General features: G+C 37.1%; 1 protein-coding gene across 1 annotated transcript in view; it reads right to left on the reverse strand.

Moving 5' to 3' along the window:
• Positions 1 to 20,212, reverse strand: part of LOC115275250 — a 271,845-nt gene extending 251,633 nt beyond the window's left edge. The window contains exons 1-3 of the mRNA XM_029918941.1: positions 20,131 to 20,212; positions 19,804 to 20,014; positions 19,535 to 19,708 (exon numbers count right to left, since the gene is read on the reverse strand). Coding sequence (XP_029774801.1) covers positions 19,535 to 19,708; positions 19,804 to 20,014; positions 20,131 to 20,212 — 467 coding nt within the window. The remainder of the gene's footprint in view (positions 1 to 19,534; positions 19,709 to 19,803; positions 20,015 to 20,130) is intronic.
• Between the last annotated feature and the right edge of the window lie 1,524 nt (positions 20,213 to 21,736).

Raw genomic sequence — 21,736 nt, forward strand, 5'->3', positions numbered from 1 at the left:
TTTAACTATGAAAAGTTAGAAAGTTCCATGAGAATTTGACATTAAAATCCATGCTCTTTCCCTTTACATATATCACATCGGACATGTTTCTAATCTAGAAGACTTAGATTTATTAACATATATTATATAATCTTGAGGCACACTGCATTTTTTACTTCTGATACAATAATGATGAGGAAGGGAAAGAAGAGGATGGTAACAGCTAGTATTTGTTAAGCTCTTACTTGTCTCTGGGACCCAGAATGTCTGGGTCTATTTCTCACTGTGTTAGTCATGGGAAAATTCATTATTTTTTTCTGTGCTTCAAGTTCTTCATCTGTAACATGGGGTAATATAATCATGCAGCTCTAAAATTGTGAACAATAAATGCATCTATGGGAAACACAAATGGGCATTTAGGGCAATGCTAACCATAAGAGTAAACCTTTCAATAAAAGTTACTTATTACTGCCAGTTTCTGTGTTAGACGTATAATACATATGATCTGAGCACACATTCAGGACCAGGCCTGTGCTTTGGAAAGATACACCAGTGTGGCCTCCAGGTCCCATGAATAGCTAAGTAATATCTAAGGAATCCTACACTTTTCTCTTTTCTAAATATCATTAAAATTCATTTTGAACTTTTGATCCAGAAAGATACCCCAAGAGGTCTCTAAAAGATGTCTCCAGTATAGTTCCTTTGCAGGTCTGATTAAATCGGGCTGTTTTCTCCAACTGAGCTGCCCTGGTTCTATAACCTTCCAAGAATTTCCCCTGCAACTTCCTCTGCCTCATCTCTTCAGACCCACTTTATACCCAGTTCCTCCCACTCACCAAGCACCAGTATGGTGGTGGCAGTCACGGAGAAAAAACATGGGTGGGTGTCAGAGGTTTATAGGAAGTAAAATACATAGTAGCCAATGAAGGATGCAGCCAGTCCAGCTGTAGGGAAGACAATTATCACCTTCTTTTGCATCCTGTCATGTCTCTGCGTAAATATAACTTTTAGGGAGTTCTTTCCTGGGCTACAGGATTGGTCAAGTGCCCTCTAATATTCCCGTTGTGTTTATAATTCTCCCTTGCAGCATTTTTCATACTTCCTGCTAAGTAACAATAGTAAATACACTGCTTAATATATGTCTTCCCAGTGGATTCAAGATTTCATAAGGAGGGCAAATGAATCCTGCCTGTAGACCGCCAATACCTAGGCTAGGGCCTGGCACATACAAGGCACTAAATAAAAGTTGGTTGAATGAAAATTAACCGATCCTTAGAATCTAAATATCTCTGCCATTCTCAAATTGATTTAATATATATTAACTTGTGGTTTTCTGGAATAATTATGAAGTATTCTACTCTTTGTTCAAAAAGTATTCTCCTTTCTGTCTGTATTCTTTGTGGATTCTTGACATTCTTTTATTGCTTAATTTCTTCATCTTTTTTTATTCTTCCTCAGAGACTGTATATATCATTACCAAATTTACATCAAAATTGGCCGTTTTAGGGTGCCTGGGTGCCTCAGTTAATTAAGCATCTGACTCTTGATTTCGGCTTAGGTCATGATCTCGCAGTCATGATATAGAGCCCGGTGGCAGGCTCTGTGCTGTGCACGGAGTCTGCTTAAGATTCTCTCTCTCTCTCTCTCTCTCTCTCTCTCTCTCTCTCTCTCCTCTCTTTTCTCTTTCTTCTCTCTCTGACCCTCCCCCACTTGCTTGTGTATGTGTGCGTGTTCTCGCTCTCTCTCACTCGCTCTCAAAATAAATTTAAAAAAATTTTTAACTGCCTGTTACACACTATTTCAACCCTCTAGTCTTGTACAGCCACCAATAAGGTGACCATTTCTACAAGGACATGGCCCAACCTCACGTGGGGTGACCTGCCAGCATCTAGACTGCCACATGTGCCTTTCAACTCTAGTCTTCTCTGGTGAGAAGCAGACATGTGACATTAAGGAAATCCATTTGCCAAAATGCCACATGGTAAATGGGAGCTGTAGGGTAAATGCATTTCCCTCTCCCTCCCAGGATAATGGTCCAGAAACATAATTCACAAAATGTCCCAGAATGTTCCACAGTGTAAAGAAGCCAGGTGCCTATAGCAATGGCCAGCTCGACACTTCACTGATTTGGCCTCCCTCCTTCCCTGCTTTGCTCTACCAGTAATAATAAGATCATGAATGCATCTTTTCCTCAGGTCCTGCTTCCTAGGGAACCCAAGCTACAGTAGTTGCTTTGTCAGTAAAATGTGCTACCAAGGCATGGTGAAGACAATCAATATTCCAATGGTCCATAAAAGAATCCCTAACAGTAACAGTATTCCTGTTTTTATAAGTTCCATTTACAAAGCCTTGCCATTCTTTAAATTTTTTCTCTTTCATTGCGATGAAATTCGTAATCTTATTTTGTCATGTAGAAGATTCATCTGCCTTATAAAAATCAGTTACACTGGCTTTTGACAGATTACTTATGAAGTATAAAACTATAATGTAGATTTTATTTTTTGTTGTCTGATGTAATCAATACAAGCACATTCAGAAAAGATTAGTCTGAACATAAGTTAGCATAGCATGGATGAGTTCAGTGCACTGGTCTGGGTTTCACATTCTGAATTATTTTTCTTTCCAAGTCTTATTAATGAATGTAGGGGATACAGAGAATGAAAAAGGAAGAAAGAACAAAAGTTAGAAGGTAGTGTTGAGATCAAGAATAGGCATGAATCGTTAAAAACAGCTCATATTAATGTATAATAGTGCTTATCTAACATGTATGAACAATTTATAGCATGATACAAACAACACTTATTAACCCACCAATCAGTTTAAGAAATAGAACAAATGCCACAAATTTTTGAGATTTTTGTGTAGATGATACAGTTAAGTGGGGAGATAAACAGCAGGGAATGTCCTCTGGCCCTAGTAGTGAACAGGTGACTTTAAGGGGAAACAATTCTCTTGAGGACTTTTCTATTGTTTGCGGGGAGAGGAAGTCACACAGATAACAGTACCTGACAGGTCAACTTCAGATATTTTTTTTTTCAGTTTGAAAAGAGATTATATTTGTGAAAGCAACTAAGTTAACATTTTTCTCCTTTCACTATTTCCTTGAATGCTTAAACAAACTAAAGAGGCAAATGACATTTTAAAACAGTCTCAAATTAAAAGAACTGGTGAAATGTGCTTTCTTACTCTATCTCTTTTGAACTAGTAGCAATTTGGTGGCATTCGTATTATCCCAGACACAGAATCAAGCATTTTCAGAATCTTAGGAAAAACGATAGCATTTGATTATACTCTCCCATTGATCAGAATGGTCTCTGAAATATATGAAATTGAAATAAAAGGGCAAGTTTAAAAATAATGCACAATTTAAAATAGCACATTCACAATTGCATATTGAGAATTCAGAAAACCTACCTCTACCTTAAAAGGTCAATCATTTTTTAAAAATCTGTCTTGATTTTATAAATATGTCTGGCAACTAAAGGGGAAAAAAACTGAAATTTTATTTGTGATCTCATTTGTCATAATCCGGCTTTTGTATCTCTAGATTTTGATTCAGTTGCAACTTGTGCCCCTTCACGGGCAATTTGCTGGGATAATGCATGCCACCACTTCCTCTCACATTAGCGGAGGGAGTGACTTGGATTCGGACACTCGGAACTTATCTCTCAGTAGGGCGCAAGTTCCTTACGTCACTCTCCCCGCCTCCCTGCTACCACGTTACTTGTGGTTAGTTTCATGCTGAGCACATTTTCTTTCACATTAATACTCAGTTATTTTTCAAGTGGCTTTGCAGAACAGATGTTCTTATGTGAGTTCCCATCTTTCTTCTTTCGCCTGACACACTTTTCGCAAAGGACTCCCTTGCTATTCTTTGTTTAGTCCAGAAATGGTGGGAGAGGGGAGGAAAGACTCATCTTAAGTGTCATAAAAAAATTATTTCATAGATATCTTCCTATATAATTTTTCTTCACCTATTATTCCTGATACATACCTTTGTAAAAAGAAATTTGCTTGATAGTTTTTTTATCTGATCCTATATATAATTTTCTCTTGAATATTACTATGCTTTCATTTTAATATTTTATACCTAGAGAGATCTTATATAACACTTAGCAATATAACATATATGTATATATACATATAGCATATATATACATACATATACATACTTAATACATATGTATTAAGATATATACATGTATTAATATAAGATATATCAACATAATCTATATGTAGATTATTTTCATCTGGATACAAGTGAATGGTCACAAGGTAAACGTAAAGAAAGTTAGAAAGTTAAGAACAACCTTCTGCTGGTCCTCATTTAAAAGTTAAATGTCGTTTTCTCCCATCCTTATTCTCTGTCACCTGTCAGGAATGAGTTGCATCCTGTCTGCAAGTTTAATCAATTAAAAATGCTCTTAAATTTTTCTGTTTCTGAAATTCATTCCCTAGGTGAGCTACACTACAACCTTTGAAAGAAAATGAAAAGTTTTCTCTTCTTCAAGGGGGAAAATGAAGCTTGTTGAGTCCAGAGGTCCAGAGGTCCCTGTCCTTCTCTCCCTGTTGCTAATCTACTCTGCAAAAGTGTACAATGAAAGACGAAGAATATACTTGGTCCTCTAGAATATTATGGTTGGAATCAGTCTTGATTTTCCAAGACTAAAAACATTTAAAGTCATGCTCAAAAAAATTTTGCTGAGGATCCCTTTATTGTAGTTTGACATTAGTTCGTCCTATAGGTACAAATCCTTATTTTGATAGAACTCTTTGAATCCAACTGGATCCATATGCCTTTGAGACAAAGTCTTGACAAAGAATTTACAGATTGCAGCCTGGGTGGGGGAGAAGCTTGAGTGCTAAATCGAAGACTGTTAAATTGATCGATATGGCCCAATACACATCAATTTTTTTTTCTGTCAACTCAGAGGACTAGTTAAAGAAGAAAAGGCTTCTGAATCATTCCCCATTAGTAGATTGTAAACTTAATTATTTTTTTCGCAAAAACTTTTCAAGAGAAAAAGAAGTGGAAATCTTTCCTAAATACACTATAATTCAAAATCCCTCTTACAAAGGTATTTAAACATTGTTCATTAATAATAGTAATATAAACTCCTAGAGGTTCCTGTCACTTAAAAAACAGTTTGCCATTAAAGCCAAAGTCATTTCATATCTGAAACATGCCATCAGCCACCTCTTCCAGAGAAGGGCGGCATGCTGTTAATGCATAGCTGTCACTCACACACATGGTTGTTAGGCAATCGAGGAGAAGAAGGGAGCCATTAGCCTGTAATTCTTAAAATTTACATCCTCTATAATTTACAGTGAAGGCTTTGCTTTCTTGGCATCTAAAATAGACTGAACCACAACTACCACCACCAGTTCATGGCAGTTTCCTAGAGTGAAGGCAGGGAGCCCAGTAAACTATTTCAAGACCAAAAGAGAGAGAGAGGTGATTTTGTTTTCCATCTCAACTTTCCTGCAACGGTCAAATAACAGATATTTGTTTATCCCATCTGCCTCCTTTAATGATCATGAACAGTGACAGATCCCAGAGAAAATGAACAATACTTTCTGCTTTCTGGAGCTCAGTGTTATTCTCTGTCAGGAAAAATTTACAAGTTGGCTTTCGTATTTGTAAAGTTCATTTCCCAGAATAGTAGGTTATAAATGGTCATTACCATAAACTACCCCACATTTAGATGTTCTAAGGGAAAAGGCCTGATATTTTGGGATTTATTTTTTTTCCTATCTTATTTCTGGAAATATACAACTGTGATGAGGTTAGCCCTTACTCTATTCTTTATTTCAAGGAGTTCATAACTATGAATGTTATTTTATTTAAGAAATGGAAGAAAACAAAGCATTGGTTGAATTATCTTATAGCAGTTCTGATACCAAACAGTTTCTGAGGAGCCAGTCTTCTCTCAACCTGACACTTAAAAACACAGCAGAGAGAGCCTGGAGAAATGGATGTCAAGTCAGCTAATCTGGGACTTAAATTCTAGCTCTGACCAGAGTACTTAATGCACAGATTCCTTAAGCCTAAATTTCTTCATTTCTTAAATGAGAGTGTTAAACCCAATTATCTCTAAGTGAAAGTGTTAATAACCTTTGACATATTAGAAACCAACAAGAAAGACATTAGAGGTGAAAGAACTCCAGTTTTCACCTTGGCCTTCTTCAAGTCCCCTGTTCAGTCATGAATAATTCAGAAACACTGGACAAGCTGCACAGGTTCACAACGCCTTGGAGTCCTCGTTTGCCAAACATAGAAGATAACTGATCCTCCTGTCCTCGTTGGCATGGGAATCCATGCAGAAGGGTGTGGAGGATGCCAACAGCTGGTAAGGCTTCTATGAGTGATGACTATTATTTCAGAAAGCCAGAAAGAGCTTTTAAAGCATTTGTTTTGTGTTTATTATTCTAGCAATTGTTTTCTAGGAGGAAAGATCTTCCTTTATTTTGGTGGAGTAGCTTAAAGTATGCTGGTCACTATACGGTTGTACTTACGTGGCAAATGCACAGAAAACTCAGAAATATTCATCATCGATGAAACAAGAGTCACACACATTAATCATCATAATAAAAGGAAATGAGAAGTATAGTTAGTTCTGCAATAATGCAGTCTATATTTCTGAAAATGTGCTATGCATAATTGTGAATTAAGAAAACCATGGGGCTTATGGGAGCAGGAGGTTAGGAGGACAACACTCAAAAAAGTCATCAGTGACACATCAGAAGACGAGAAGTGAGCTAATAAAAATACTAGCACAGTTCTGTGATTAAGAAATACATGAATCCTACAATAAATATGACGCTTTAGCTTGAAAATGACAGAAGGGTGAATCTGGAAGGACAGAGCTTGCTGGCAGGAGCTGCAGAAGGAAGATTATCTGAAATCAGAAAGAGTTGTAATATTAGATGTGGATGGGTGTGGCTCACAACACCTGTGGTGAACTGAGGTAGCTGGTAGATAGCTGAGGTGTATATGGGTGTATTTTGTATATTCTGTATTCCTACCAGGCTCCCTTCAGCTGAGTGTGGCTTTCTGCCTTTACTCAGTGTTTCTTAAAGACAAAAATCAGGCATGAGCAAACACAAAATTTGCATTATGCTCAAATTGTCTAACATATCAATCGCTTTGGAACAAATTTACATTTTCTAAATAAGTGTTATAGCAGAAATAACTACTCTAGGCAGTATTTATCCTCAAATCTCTTCCTTACACAGATTATGCATACACCTGTGTGTGTATATGTGTGTATATATATAACATTGAAGATGAGAAAAGAAGAATTAAGTGAATTACGATATTCTTATACATATCCATAGTGAAATTATTTGTGATTGGGTATTTCTGCATAGTTCTGCATTTTCCACTACATCAAAAAACAATACCTGTTTTTTTTTGTTTAATTTAAATACCAGGAAAAAATAGGTCTTACAGAATCCTTATAAGCACTCTTCTGCTTTGAACCTTTTTTCAAGTTCCATAGTGTCTCAATTTCCAGCTTCAGTGGAAACAAGAGAGAACGTGGTGAGGAAGGAGAGATACAGAAGAGAAGAGAATAGGGTAATGGAAATTCAGTTTAAAATGCAGACAAATCTGCCGTTTCTGCTTGATAGCCTGTAACATTTCCATGTAGTGCACTTTGCATGGCAGAATAGCTACTAGTAATAGAATTCTCTCACAGTGGAGGTTAATTACTTTTCAGCTACAGCAAAATAAATTTCCTGTCAAGCCCATGGACAGGAATATGCCAGTGTCCCCATTTTTACCTGCAGTTTTAATTCAACGTTAATATCTGACACTGCTTGCATTTGGTAGGCTGTTCCTCTGAACAGTAGGAGCCCCAAAGGAATACGGCAGGCTTGTCAATTACGTAGTATCAAAATGTGTGTTAAAAAAGGTGGTTTGCCTCTCCCAGAGATCACCATGAAGATTAACTGAGCTGCCTCTTGGTTTAGCAAAGGGAGTCTACCCTCTTGGTAAAGTAAACACATGCAAGTTAACACAAGACAAGGAAGTGGGGAAGTTCATTGTCCCCAGTCCAGAGTGGAGTAAACCTTGGCTTTCAGTTGCATCCCTAACTGACTGCAGGGAGGCTTTGAGAGTCATTCATTTCAGTCTATTCTCCATTTTAATAAGGCCAGCCCACTGCACAATGTGCTGAACTTTATAAGGTAATGTACAAGGGCTTCCTTTAATTATCCTGTTTGGGTACTGATTTTCTTCCTCCAAAGGTAATCTCTTGCCTATGACCATACTCATATTCTATCTCTGGGACAGACACTGTCACAGTCACTTAATTAACACTAACTTCAGCAATCTAGAAGAGCAGATGGAATAGGGAAATGAGTGCAAATTACCCTCCTGCTGTGTAGACAGCACAAGGGTGGGGGGTGGGGGCACAGAATAGACTTCTTGGCTAAAATATTTGTGATTGTCAATTAGAAAATAATTGGTATGAGAAGATATTCTCACGTGTGTTCTTTCTCTTCATTTTCAAAATCCCCACCCTGCATTCTCTTCCCATCAAAACTTTTAATTTTTTTAAATTTTTTTAATGTCTATTTATTTTTTAAGAGAAAGAGACAGAGCGTGAACAGGGGAGGGGCAGAGAGAGAGGGAGACACAGAATATGAAGCCGGCTCCCGGCTAGCAGCACAGAGCCCAGTGCGGGGCTTGAACTCACAAACCATGAGATTATGACCTGAGCTGAAGTCAGACGCTTAACTGATGGAGTCACCCAGGCGCCACCCCCCCCGCATCAAAACTTTTAATTCCATATATCTTACTAGTTCACCCACAAAACCCTTCCTGATTCAGCTAATACTATGTGGTCTCACTCTCCGTTGAAATGCTTTAGAATTCTGTTTATTCTTTCCTGTGACACTATACTCATATAATAACTTTCATGCAATTTTTTAACCACTCTTGTCCAATTAGATTGCAAGTACCTTATGATTTAATGTTTTATTTTGCTTCTAATTTACTGCATCCCCTAGCATGATGCCATGCATCTAATGAATCCTCAATGAGTATTTGTTGAATTGACTTTTCTTGAAGTTTAATCCTCTTCTGATACAGAGGAAATTGGAGGAGGGGATCCTCAGTGTATTAAAAACTCTTAACGTTTTTATCTTTGACACTTTGTGGTGAATTCATTTACAAATTAGAATTCCTCTAGAAAATCATTTAAGTGTGCAAACGCTTCACACAGTTGAAAATCCATATTTGATTTTGTTTTAATGTTTTTATTTACTTTTAAGGGATAGAGAAAGGGAACAGGGAAGGGCAGAGAAAGGAAGGCAAAGGCTCTGAAGTGGGCTCTGCACAGAGAGCTGAGAGCCCGACGTAGGGCTCAAACTCATAAACCATGAGAGCTGAAGTCTGATGCTTAACCTACTGAGCCACCCAAGCGTCTTGAAAATCCACATGTAATTTTTATTCCCCACAAACTGAACTACTAATAGCCTACTGCTGATTGGAAGCCTTACCAATAACATAGTTGATTAACACAGATTTTGTAGTATTATATATTTATATAGTATTATGTACTATATTTCTTATAATAAAGTAAGCTAGATTAAAGAAAATGTTAAGAAAATCATAAGGAAAAGAAAATACATTTATAGTTCTGCATTGTATTTCTTTAAAAAATACCTTTATAAGTGGACCTGCACAGTTCAAACCCATATTGTCCAAAGGTCAGCTATACTTTTTATGTATCCCAAAATATGCTTTTTCTTCTTCTTCCTCTTTTTTTTTTTTTAACATTGTCAGCTCCCAGATAATACACTGGCTTGATTTTGATTTGTGGACCATAGGTGGCTGACTCTTTAAATAAATATTTTGATTCCCTGAAATTCTAACGATTATCATTTCCCTACCCTGACAAAACCTAGAGAAAAGTACTGATAGCATTTATCTACTCTGTAATCCTCTACAGTTTAATTTCTGAGCTTAAGTTCCTCCTCAACTACTGTCAGAGAAGATTTGCAAAAGCAAATATCTATAAGCTTTTCCTGCAATCTACAAAAGGAAAGAAGATGTTGATTATGCATTGTGATTATTGGCAAACCAACATTTCATTGTACGTTCAGACAGACCTTAATGCTAATGGATTTATAACAGAAGTAGAAAAGGTCAGAGGAAGAAGCCTGCTCAATTGCAGGATTTTAAGGATCAGTCTAATTTAGGGGCACAGGACAGGGACTTCGAAGCTCTGCCAGGGATACCCAATTACACAGGAAAATGTTAAGCAAAGGCAAATTGGTGACATTTACCTCCCTGCTTATTTCATGAAAGGGCACAAAAGTATACTTTTTTTCTAGACAGCTTCACTGTTTTCTGTGAGACACAGAACTGAAGCTTCTGGCGGTGAAACACTAGCTCAAGTTAATTTCTGTGACAGTTCCCCATAGTTACCACCTGAACTGGGGACTGGGGATGGGATGGGCACCTGCCGCTCATCCGGCAGCAGCCCAGCTCACACATCTCTGGCCCTCCCTCCACGTGGCAAAGATGCATCAGTGCACCCTGATCTTGATTCTCTTCCCTCCTCCTTTTCCCCGTTTACCCAGTTTTTGTTCTTCAAATTATTTTCACTATGTAGTAGACACAAAGCATTTTTAAATAAGTGGTAATATTTTATCTTTCTCTCTTCCCTAAAGAGCTATGTATATAGTTTGCCTCTAGTGGGTGAGCTGTGAAAAGATTTCCATTTTTTCTCTTTTCCCTTAAAAACATGTAACATATATATAATATACTATTTACATATATAACACATATTACATATAGACACATTATTATATACATATACATATATATGGTGAGAGAGAGAATGGAATTTGAGCTACATAGTTTATACATTTCTTTTCAGTCCTAATATTTTGACTCCCTGAATACATTTTTATTGCATTTTGCAAGGTGCAGAGAGAATCCTCGTACTATAAGTCAGTTTAAAAAAAAATGTAGATAAGCAAAAAAAGGAAGCACATGCCTGTGAAACATGGTACCAATTATAATAATACAGTAATTATCTGTAAAATGTCTTATAATATTTATTTTTTATGTTCTGATTATTAGAAAACCCAAATAATTTTTAAAAAGCAATAAATTAACCAAAATATGGGTTGGAAATATAAATTTCATTTTATCCAAACACATTTATAGATTTTTCTTTTAAAAGGAGAATCACTATAACATGTAAAAGAAACTTTCAGTCTATCCCTAATTCTTTCTGCTCAGAAGTTTATTGCTAGAGATGGAAAAGGAAAAGTAAGGAAAAGTCAACACGTTTAAATAACACCTAAACTCAATTCCTATCCAGTACATGCCCGCTACAGTGTTTAGTGCATATGCAAGCCTCCAAACAGCCCAGATTCTGTCTCTGGGCAGGAGACCCCCTAGGATAAAAGCAAAGCAGTTGTTGCCAGAGAAAAATGTTGTGGTTTATGCATTGTTACTCTGCTCATAATTTATCCAGAGTCTGTAATTTACAGAGGGTCTGTTGTTCACCTCATTCATCACAGAGAGACACTAAGGAGAGGAAAGCTGTACACACAAAAATTAAAAATCTATTTGTTGCCCTTGGCATGCTTTCATTTCTTGTTCAACTCAGTTTGTTGTGTTTAACTCTTACTGGTTTATTCTGGGCTCCACAAAAGAAAAATGAGCTTGCTTTGTTGATCTCCTACAGAAACTGGCTCCCAGGGAGTCTCCAGGTTTCCATTGTCATTTTGGGTTCTTACTAATGAAACTGAAAAACAGGATTGTTGTGGGCTAAAAAACAAACAAAAAAAATCGCAATTCTCCCCCCATATTTCCTATTTTGCCTTTGTACTTAATTATTGCTGTTTTGGATATTATTTGAAATACAGCAACCAAATGTTTTCTCTTCCTCTTTCTAATAATTTGCTCAGAGATATAGTATGATGTGGTTTAAAAGCTTACAACTCCTTTTATCTAAGTGAACTTAAGCAAATTACTTAGACTTCACAGGCCTCAGTTTCCTTATTTACAGAAGAGGATAATAATCTCACTCCTACCTCCTAAGGGAATCCGGAGGATTAAGGGGGTTGTTACTTATATGCACTCAGGAGAGTGATGGCAATTGTTACAAACTTTCTGGGGATGTTTGGTTTTCCATCTGTCATGAACTGAATGTCTGTGTCCCCTACGTTGAAACTCTAATCCCCCAGGTGGCCATATTTGGATAGAGACTTTAAGGAAGGAATGAAGGTTAAAAGAGATTCTAAGGGTGGGGCTCTGATCCTAGAGGATTAGTGACCTTAAGAAAGAGAGACAAAAAGAGCTTGCTTTCCTCTCCTTGCACAACCAAAGGCCCTGTGGGCACACAGTGCGAAGGCAGCCATCTACGACCCAACATTTCTGAAATTATAGTATTACAGAGATGAAGAACAGATTAGTGGTTCCCAGGGGTTAAGGATGAGGGTGGTTGGAAGCAGACAGATGTAGTTATAAAGGAGCAAGGGATGTTTGTGATGATGGGCTGTTATTTGTCTTGACTGTGGTGGTGATTACACAAAGAAGTGCATGTAAACCAGTATATCCGAATAAGATCAAGAGATTGTATCAACGTCAATATCCTATCCTACAGTTATGCAAGATTTTACCACTGGGGAGAACTGGGTAAAAGGTACACAGATCCTCTATTATTTCTTAACTACATGTGAATCTACAAGGATCTCAAAAAATTTTTAATTTCAAAAGTAAATGAAGTCAAAATAAGAAATAAAGTAAGAGGGATAGTATTAGTTGATTTCTTAACTTTGTAATTTTACCATCACCAGGTCATCTGGGCATTTGGAGTGCCCAGTTCAGGAGTGTGTGCCATATGGAGTCTAGAATGTACATAGTTCAGACATTTGGTTGTTCTCCTAATTTGTTCTCCTAATAATGGTCAAGCCTTCTGGTCCTTGAAAACTCCACTTTGTAATTGAACTTGATAGAATAATTAAGACTACAGGAATTACCATGCAGAGCATTTAGTCTCAAGTCCTCCAGTTAAAGAAAAATTGAACTTTTGACATGGATATAAAACAGGCCCAGAAGGCTGCTGTTCAGCATAGTCTGATTCTTGGATTCAATTTCTGAACACTTTTAAGTCATTTGATGCCACTTGACTCAAATCATTCATCTCAGTGAAAATCTGTTAGTTAAATGTCAGCTCCTTGGTGTTAGTCTACAGACTTCGCAGAGGGAGCCAACACTCTCTAACAATGTTTAATAAGATGCTTCTAGCTGCATCAGCATGCCTAAGCAACAGTGGAAGCCTTCTACTGTAGAAGATCCTGCTTAGGATAGCTTTGCTATCAGTAAATATACCAAAAAGAAATAAATAACACGTTTAGCACATTAAATGAATTGTAGCATGATTCCTGCTGAGAAGAAAATCTTCCTGGTTTTTAAGATATTTAAACTTTTTTTTTTCTCTGATTTTGACTAATATGGTAATTCAGAAGTAGCTATCATTGTAATTTGTGAAAAACGTAACAGGAATTGGTTGCTTTGAGCAGTTCTCTGCATGTACTGCCGTCTACTCCGAAGATACTATCTTCTCTCTGGTTCCAGAGACAGCCCTCTGATAAGTGTGTCACGGAATCCAGCTGAACAACATCTAGGTGTTCATTCATTCCAGGTGACTCTCAAGAAATGAAATGTTTTTGTTCAGATTTAAGTTAGTTTCAGCTGTTAAGCAAAGACAGCAGCAGAGCATAGTCAGAGATTAGTTGTGTTTAAGAGGTCGCTGGTAGTATGTTTAAAGAATTACTGCTTCACATGCTCTGTTGGGGCCTAAAACCTCAAAACCCCTTTCCTTTAAAAATTACAGCAAGTGATTTATATTAGTCTTGTCATGGAATCACGCGTAAATGTCAAGATGACATTATTTTCAATCAAAATGACTGCTAGACATTAACATGACCTGTGATGAAACAGGATATTTTTATCATATTATCACTTAGCAGCAAGATAATTAAAATGTGTCATTTTTTTTATTACTTCCAAGTTTATTTCTTTACAACAAGTTGTATGTTGTTTCCATAAGAAAATTCTGGGCACCTGAATGGCTCAGTCAGTTAAGCGTCCAACTTCGGCTCAGGTCACATCATGCGGTTCGTGAGTTCAAGCCCTGCATCAGGCTCTGTGCTGACAGCTCAGAGCCTGGAGCCTGCTTCACATTCTGTGTCTCCCTCTCTCTCTGCCCCTACCCTGCTCATGCTCTGTCTCTGCCTCAAAACTAAATACACATTCAAACATTTTTAATATTAATTTAAATAATATTTTAAACTAATTAAATATTAAATATTTTAAAAAGGAAATTCTTAAAAATTAGTAAATCATTGGATGAAGTAGGCAACTGAAAATACAGGTACATGAAGCTGAATGGAGTAGGGAAGATGGAAATAAGAGAGAAGAAATTAACTTTTACATTTCTGGAACAATAATGAAGCCAAAGTTTAAAAAATTAAGTGCAGCTTAGATAGTATCTTTCAAAACTAACAGCGGTTCTTTTGTCATTCTCTGCATGCTCAAATTCCTTCCATATAATATACAATTATTAACAAGAATCCTATCTTCTAATCTTGGCTGCCTTAAAAACATTAGCAGGGGCCATTTATCATCATATTTCTTATTAAAGCTTAGAAGAAACACCACGCAGCAGTGTATCTTAGAAGTTGGAACTGTGAGGAAAATCACTCTCCATTATTTTCTCACTGATTTGGGCTAATACTAAAAATAATTGCTATTACAAAATTTGCCTGTACTTTAATTGCCAATTAACACAGATCCAGTGATTTAAAATTCCATTCCTATCCTCTAAAAATATTCATAGTTGCCCCTTTCCCCCCTCTCTATCTGAATGTCTTAGAATTATTCAGGATAGTGTTTTGTGTTTCCCTTTTCAGAAGATCTGACAAAATCAGTTTACTAATGATGCATGCAACAGCCACCGGACACTGCAAAAGTATGTGTAAAAAACAAAACCAAAACATCCAAATGCTAAGTCTGACTTGATTACGTTGAAAACATAGTGAAAAATCTGATATGCTCCTCCTTTTGCATTGCTGGTGGGAATGCAAACAGGTGCAGCCACTCTGGAAAGCAGTATAGAGGTTCCTTAAAAAGTTAACAATAGAACTACCTATGACCCAGCAATTGCACTACTAGGTATTTATCCAAAGGATAAGGACGTGTTTTTTCAAAGGGGCACATGCACCCCAATGTTTATAACAGTGCTATCAACAAAAGGCAAAGAAAGAAAAGAGCCCAATGTCCATCAACAGATAAACTGATAAAGATGTGGTATGTGTGTGTATATACATACATATATATACACATATATATGGTAAAGATATATATGTTGATAAAGAAGATGTGTGTGTATATACATACATATATATAATGGAATATTATACAATCAAAAAGAATGACCTCTTACTATTTGGAACAACGTAGATGGAACTAGAGTATATTATCCTAAGCGAAATTAATCAGTCAGAGACAAGACAAATATGACTTCATTCATATGTGAAATTTAAGATATAAAACAGATGGGAAGCAAAAATAATATGAAAACAGGAAGCGGGACAAAACATAAGAGACTAAATACAGAGAACAAACTAAGGGTTGCTGGATGGGTTATAAGTGAGGGGATGGGCTAAATGGGTAAGGGGCATTAAGGAGGACAACTTGTTGGAATGACCACTGGGTGCTTATATGTAGGAGATGAATCACTGAATTCTACTCCTGAAATCATTATTGCACTATATGCTAACTACCTTGGATATAAGTTTAAAAATAATAATAATAAAAACAAAAAAATCTGATGTGTTCCTTCAGTTATTAATTTCTCTTTATGGTTTTTATTTTTAAATTATTTTAATGTTTATTTTATTTTTGAGAGAGAGTGAGAGAGACAAAGTGTGAGCAAGGGAGAGGGAGAGAGGGAGATACAGACTCTGAAGCAGGGTCCAGCCTGAGTTGTCAGCACAGAGCCCCATGTGGGGCTCTAAAACCCATGATCTGCGAGATCATGACGTGAGCCAAAGCCAGAGGCTTAACTGACTGAGCCACCCAGGTGCCCCTCTTTTTATTGTCTTTGTTCCACTTATTAAGAATTCCTTACATTGCACCTGGATGGCTCAGTCAGTTAAGCTCAACTCTTGATTTCTGCTCAGGTCATGATCTCACAATTCGTGAGACTGAGCCCCACATTGGGCTTTACGCTGACAGCAAGGAGCCTGCTTCAGATTCTCTCCCCCTCCTTCTTTGCCCCTCCTCTGCTCATGCTTTCTCTCTCTCTCTCTCTCTCTCTCTCAATATTTTAAAAAAAGAATTCCTTAGAAATATTCATCTTTTTCATATTTTGCCCTTAAAGACTTCTCAGCAAATAAGTGATCATTAGTCTAACTCATAAAGAGCTTGTGTTGGTTTTCAGTTCTAAACATTTGGTGGAATTGAAATCAAACACTTTGCTTTCAGCAGCCTAAATCTTTCCAGAGCTTCTTTATGTTATAAAAGCATAAATAATACAAATACAGATGTTTCTTTTCCCATTTTCTAGCATCTAGGTTAGTATATTGTAAATCACTGACCAACATTTAACTTTTTTTTTTTTTTTTTTGCTTAGTAATATATTTTGGAGATAGTTCTTTAATCAAACATAGAAAATATCTGCATTCATTCACAATCACGTGTGTACACATGTAATTTATCCAGACCTTACTGATGAACATTATGGTTGCTCATTTAGTTTTTTAGCCTTTTTGCTACTACGTTTCAAGCTTTATTGACTAACCAGTGTTTACACTTCCATTGCATTTGTATGTAAGTGGAGGGAAAATTTCTGGATATGAAGGCTATCTTAGGTAGTAATTAAACAATATTACAAAACCGTCATCTAGAGCAAGGTTTCTTAATGATACTGTTGACCTTTCAAATCAGATAATTCTTTGTTGTGGAAGACTGTTCTGTCATTGCACGGTGTTGAACAGCATCCCTGGCCTCTATCCACTAAAATGCCAGTAGCACCAGCTGCCACATGTCCCCAGATATTGGCAAATGTTTCCTGGGAGGACAAAATCCCCTCAGTTCAGAACCACTGTTCTCGGGGATTGTATCATCTACCAACATCACCAGTGGGATGAGACTCTTCCTCACTACTAGTGTGTGATACACAACTTCAGAATTTTTCACAATCTGATGGGGAAGTAAATGGAATCTCAGTATCATTTCAATACGTATTTCTCTTATTATGAGAGGATGAGCATCTTGTCATGTTTTCTGTTAGCTTTTCTCTGAAATGCCTGTTTATATTTCTTAAGTTTTACATTGACAGTCGATTTTCACTTTATATTTCTCTATCTTTTCTTGTAAATTTTGATAAAACTTTTATTGATTAGAGAGATTATAGATTAGACAGATTACTTCTTTGCAATATAAGTTGAGATGTGTTTAACGTTGTCATTCTGACTTTTGTTATGGTGATACGGATATTTTTAATTTTTTTGTAGTTCAATTAACCAATTTTTACTTTTTTTAATGTTTATTTATTTTTGTGTGAGAGAAGGCAAGCGTGTAGGGGGGGGCGGGGGAGGTGCAGGCAAAGGATCCAAGGCATGAAGCAGGCTCCGCATTGACTCTGTGCTGACCGCAGAGAGCCCGATTCAGGGCTTGAACTTACACACCATGAGATCATGAACTGAGCCAAAGCTCAACCAACTGAGCCACCCAGACACCCACCAATATTTACCTCTATGATTTCTAAATTATGAGTCATAATTAGAAAAGCTCACCAATATTTTCAAGAAGTTCACCTCTGTTTTTGTTTAGTACATTTATGGCTTTATTATTTATATGTCTTTTATCATAGTTGATATTTATCCAATATTCAGTGTACCAATCTTGTTTCTGCAGATTTCTTTTGGTAATGTTTAAATTACTACATTCTTTTATAGATTTTTTTCTTTTAGCTAGCTAAAATGCACAATTAATCAAGACTATTGATTGAGAGCCACTGGTAGGTATAATCTAAACTACCTTGTAGTTCTTATATAAATTTTTACATTCTATTTCATTCTCTATGAAAGGGTCTGTTTAGTAGAATCAATATTCTAATGTTAAACACCAAGTTTTATAACATTTCCTTTTTTAACAGTAAAACTATATTACCCATAGTCATGTGGGTTTTTTTTTTTTTATAATAGGTCAACATTCAAAAACCTGAAATGGAGGTTTCTTCTAAGAAAACTTTAGTACTCTAATATTTGAAACATATGAGAACTCACTTTGGTTTTTAATATGACAAGTATAAAACATATCCTGTGAGGTTGTGCCTGTGCCTTTAAAAGAAATTCATTTATAATAAGAATTGGTGCCTATAGACAAAAACTTCCTCCTGAGCCAGGTTTATTTTTAGGTAAAACCACAGAATCTAATCAGGTTTCCTGTTATAATGTAAAGTGGAAATATAAAGATGCCTGATTATTTTGTGTTAGGACCAACCGTTTCATTCTATCATCTGTCTTTTTCTATCACCTCCAGTGTGATATCCTGAAATGGGGCTCCTGACACATAATAGAAAGCTTCAGAGGAAACATTAATATGTTCCTTAGTTCAAGTAGTCCATGTTATCACAGAAGCAAATGAAAAGTCTCCCGACCTTTTCATTTACTTCTACGACAACATGTTCTGAGAGAAAAGATTTTTGCCAGCTGTTTTAGTTTTAAATTACAGTACCATGATTGGTTTCATTTCTAGGTCACCCATAGCAACCATTATATGCCAGCACAGGATGAGCAATGGATACATAAAAAATTCTCACGAATTTAAGTTCAAATATTTTAATTTCTTATCAAGAAGATTTTGTTACTATGGATTTGGTGGGACAGGAAAAATTTACATCATTTGTTCATTAATTATCTTTTTGGGGGGTGAGGTGCTTTTAAAAATCCCTGTCTTTCAAACTAGCAATTCTTTATGCATAATCCTCCCAACAGTGGAAACATACATGGGTTCCAATGGCTTCCAAACAGGCTTCAAGTGAGAGGAAGATCTTTAAGACTGTCTAATAAGAAGAGGCCAAGATGGTGGAACATCATGGAAGGTTTTGTTTTTTTGGGTTTTGTTTGTTTGTTTTGCCTCTCTCTTCCCTGAATTGCAGCCAGATCAACACTAAACCATCCTGCACATCTAGAAGACTGACTTGAGGATTAACAACAATCTGCACAACCTGAATCACATAACTCGGCAGGTACACAGCATGGAGAAGTGAACTGGGGGAGAGAGAAGCCGTGGAGGGCAGAGAGCTGTTTTTGCTTACAGAGAGAGGACCGAGATAGGGGGCGGGGAAGAGTACAGGAAAACCTCTCCCCCTCCTAAAACGAAGCAGCTGCAGAGAAAGTGGAAAAGTGGAAACAGCCACAGGAACTGAAGGAAAAAGGAGAAAGGAGAAGGTTTAAATTCCATTAAGACTCTATAAACAGGGTGTGCAGAGTGTGAAACTCTGCAGGTCCGTACCTGGCAGTGCTCTGGTGGGAAGGGCGAATCCCCAGGTGCAGAGAACAAGGTCTGAGGGGTCTTCGGGCCACAAGGCAAAGGTAGTTCCCCTGCTGGGAGGACATTTGCTGCTGGGAAGCCACCCCAGAGGCAGAAGTTCCAGTGGACTCTGGAAAACAACCACATTCGCTGGTACTGGCACAAGGATGTTAAGAATGAAGCCTGGTAACAGATGGGTGTTGTGATTTTCCATAAACCCTGAAATGCTGCTGCTACAAGGTCATGCAAACTTTTTCTGGGGCGGGCTTGCTCCCAGCCGCAGTCTCTGGTCTTTGGCAGCAGCACAGTCTCGTAAACGTTCCCAGGAGTGGACCAGCACCTGGCCATGACCCAGTAAGACCCTCGCAGGTAAAAGCCGCAGCTTCTCAGAGGTGAGGGGTTGCAAAACAGCCCCATTTGATGTGGAACTCAGGAGGGAGGTGCTGCCTGGCAGCCTGAAGCCTTGGTCACAGTATAGAAGCAGGGAGTAGATAGAAGTCAGAGACAAGGGAGGGTTGCTTGATTGCCAGTAGTGGAGAACACAGAGTTCCGAAACTAGAACGGCTTAGCTGGGTGACGCCATTGCCACTGCTCCCGCGCCTGCGCATACACGCCCACACGTGCCACAGCAATCCACCCCAGTAAGCTAGGCAGCGTCATCTAGTGGGGAACAGAGCCATTACACTAAACCACACCCAAATGGGCCAACTGGGCTCTTGAATGCAAGTCTCTCTACCCGCTTAGTTTATGAACTATGAACTGCTCCATAGCTCGAGTTCTACGGCAAACCTGATGTAATTTCAATTGTACTTCATTTTGCTTGCTAGTCCTTTTACTAATTTTTTCTTTTTCTTTTCTTATTCTTGAATAGACAGAAAAAATCTATTTTTATTTTCCATTTTTATTAAAAAGATTTTTAAAAGTTTTTCTTTTACTTTTCATGTTTTAAATTCTATTTTATGATCATAATTTCATTTTATTCTATTTTACTATATTTTTTAAAATTTTCAAACATTTTACTTTTTATTCTTTTTTGGGTTTTTTCCTTGTCTTTATTTTTCCTTCTCTTAGCCTTTTCCTCTAATCTATCAAGCCTCTTTCAACAACCAGACTAAAGGATCTAGCATCCTTTATTTGACTTTTCTGTGTTGTTTTTAATTTTTTAATTTTATTTTTTTTTTTACTTTATCAATTCCTTTTCTTCCTTCAAAATGATGAAATTAAAGAATTCACCCCAAAAGAAAGAACAGAAAGAAATGACAGCTAGGGACTTAATCAACACAGATACAAACAAGATATCTGAAACAGAATTTAGAAACATGATAACAAGATTACTAGCTGGAGTTGAAAATAGATGAGAATCCCTTTCTGTGGAGATAAAAGAAGTAAAACCTAGTCAGGATGAAATAAAAAAAACACTATAACTGAGCTGCATGGATGCCAGAGTGGCAGAGATGAACGAGGGAGAGCAGCAAATCAGCAATACTGTAGAGAAACTTATGGAGAATAATGAAGCAGAAACAAAGAGGTAGACTAAGGCAAAAGAGCATGAAATAAAATTTAGATAACTTAGTGACTCTTTAAAAAGGAATAATATCAGAATCATAGGGGTCCAAGAAGATAAAGAGAGAGAAAAGGGGGTAGAAAATTTATGTAAGCAAATCATAGCAGAAAACCTTCCAAACCTGGGGAAGGCACAGACATCAAAGTCCAGGAAGCACAGAGGACTCCCATTAGATTCCACAAAAACCAACCTTCAACAAAGGATATCATAGTCAAATTCACAAAACACTCAAGCAAGAAAAGAATCATGAAAACAGAAAGAGAAAAAATGTCCTTAACCTACAAGGGAAGTCAGATAATGTTTATAGCAGACCTATCCACAAAAACCAGGCAGGCCAGAAAGGAGTGGCAGAATATATTAAATGTGTGGAATTAGAAACATATGCAACCAAAAATTCTTCATCCAGCAAGGCTGTCATTCAAAATAGAAGGAGAGATAAAGGTTTCCAAGACAAACAAAAATTAAAGGAGTTCATCACCACTAAACTGGCCCTGCAAGAAATTTAAGGGGGACTCTCTGAGGAGAAAAAGGATGGGAAAAAAAAAAACCAACAAAGACTAGAAAGGACCAGAGAACCAGAAACTCCAACTTTACAGGCAACATAATGGAAATAGATCCAT

The sequence above is a fragment of the Suricata suricatta genome, chromosome 2, assembly GCF_006229205.1.
Source record: "Suricata suricatta isolate VVHF042 chromosome 2, meerkat_22Aug2017_6uvM2_HiC, whole genome shotgun sequence".
Classification (NCBI taxonomy): Eukaryota; Metazoa; Chordata; class Mammalia; order Carnivora; family Herpestidae; genus Suricata; species Suricata suricatta.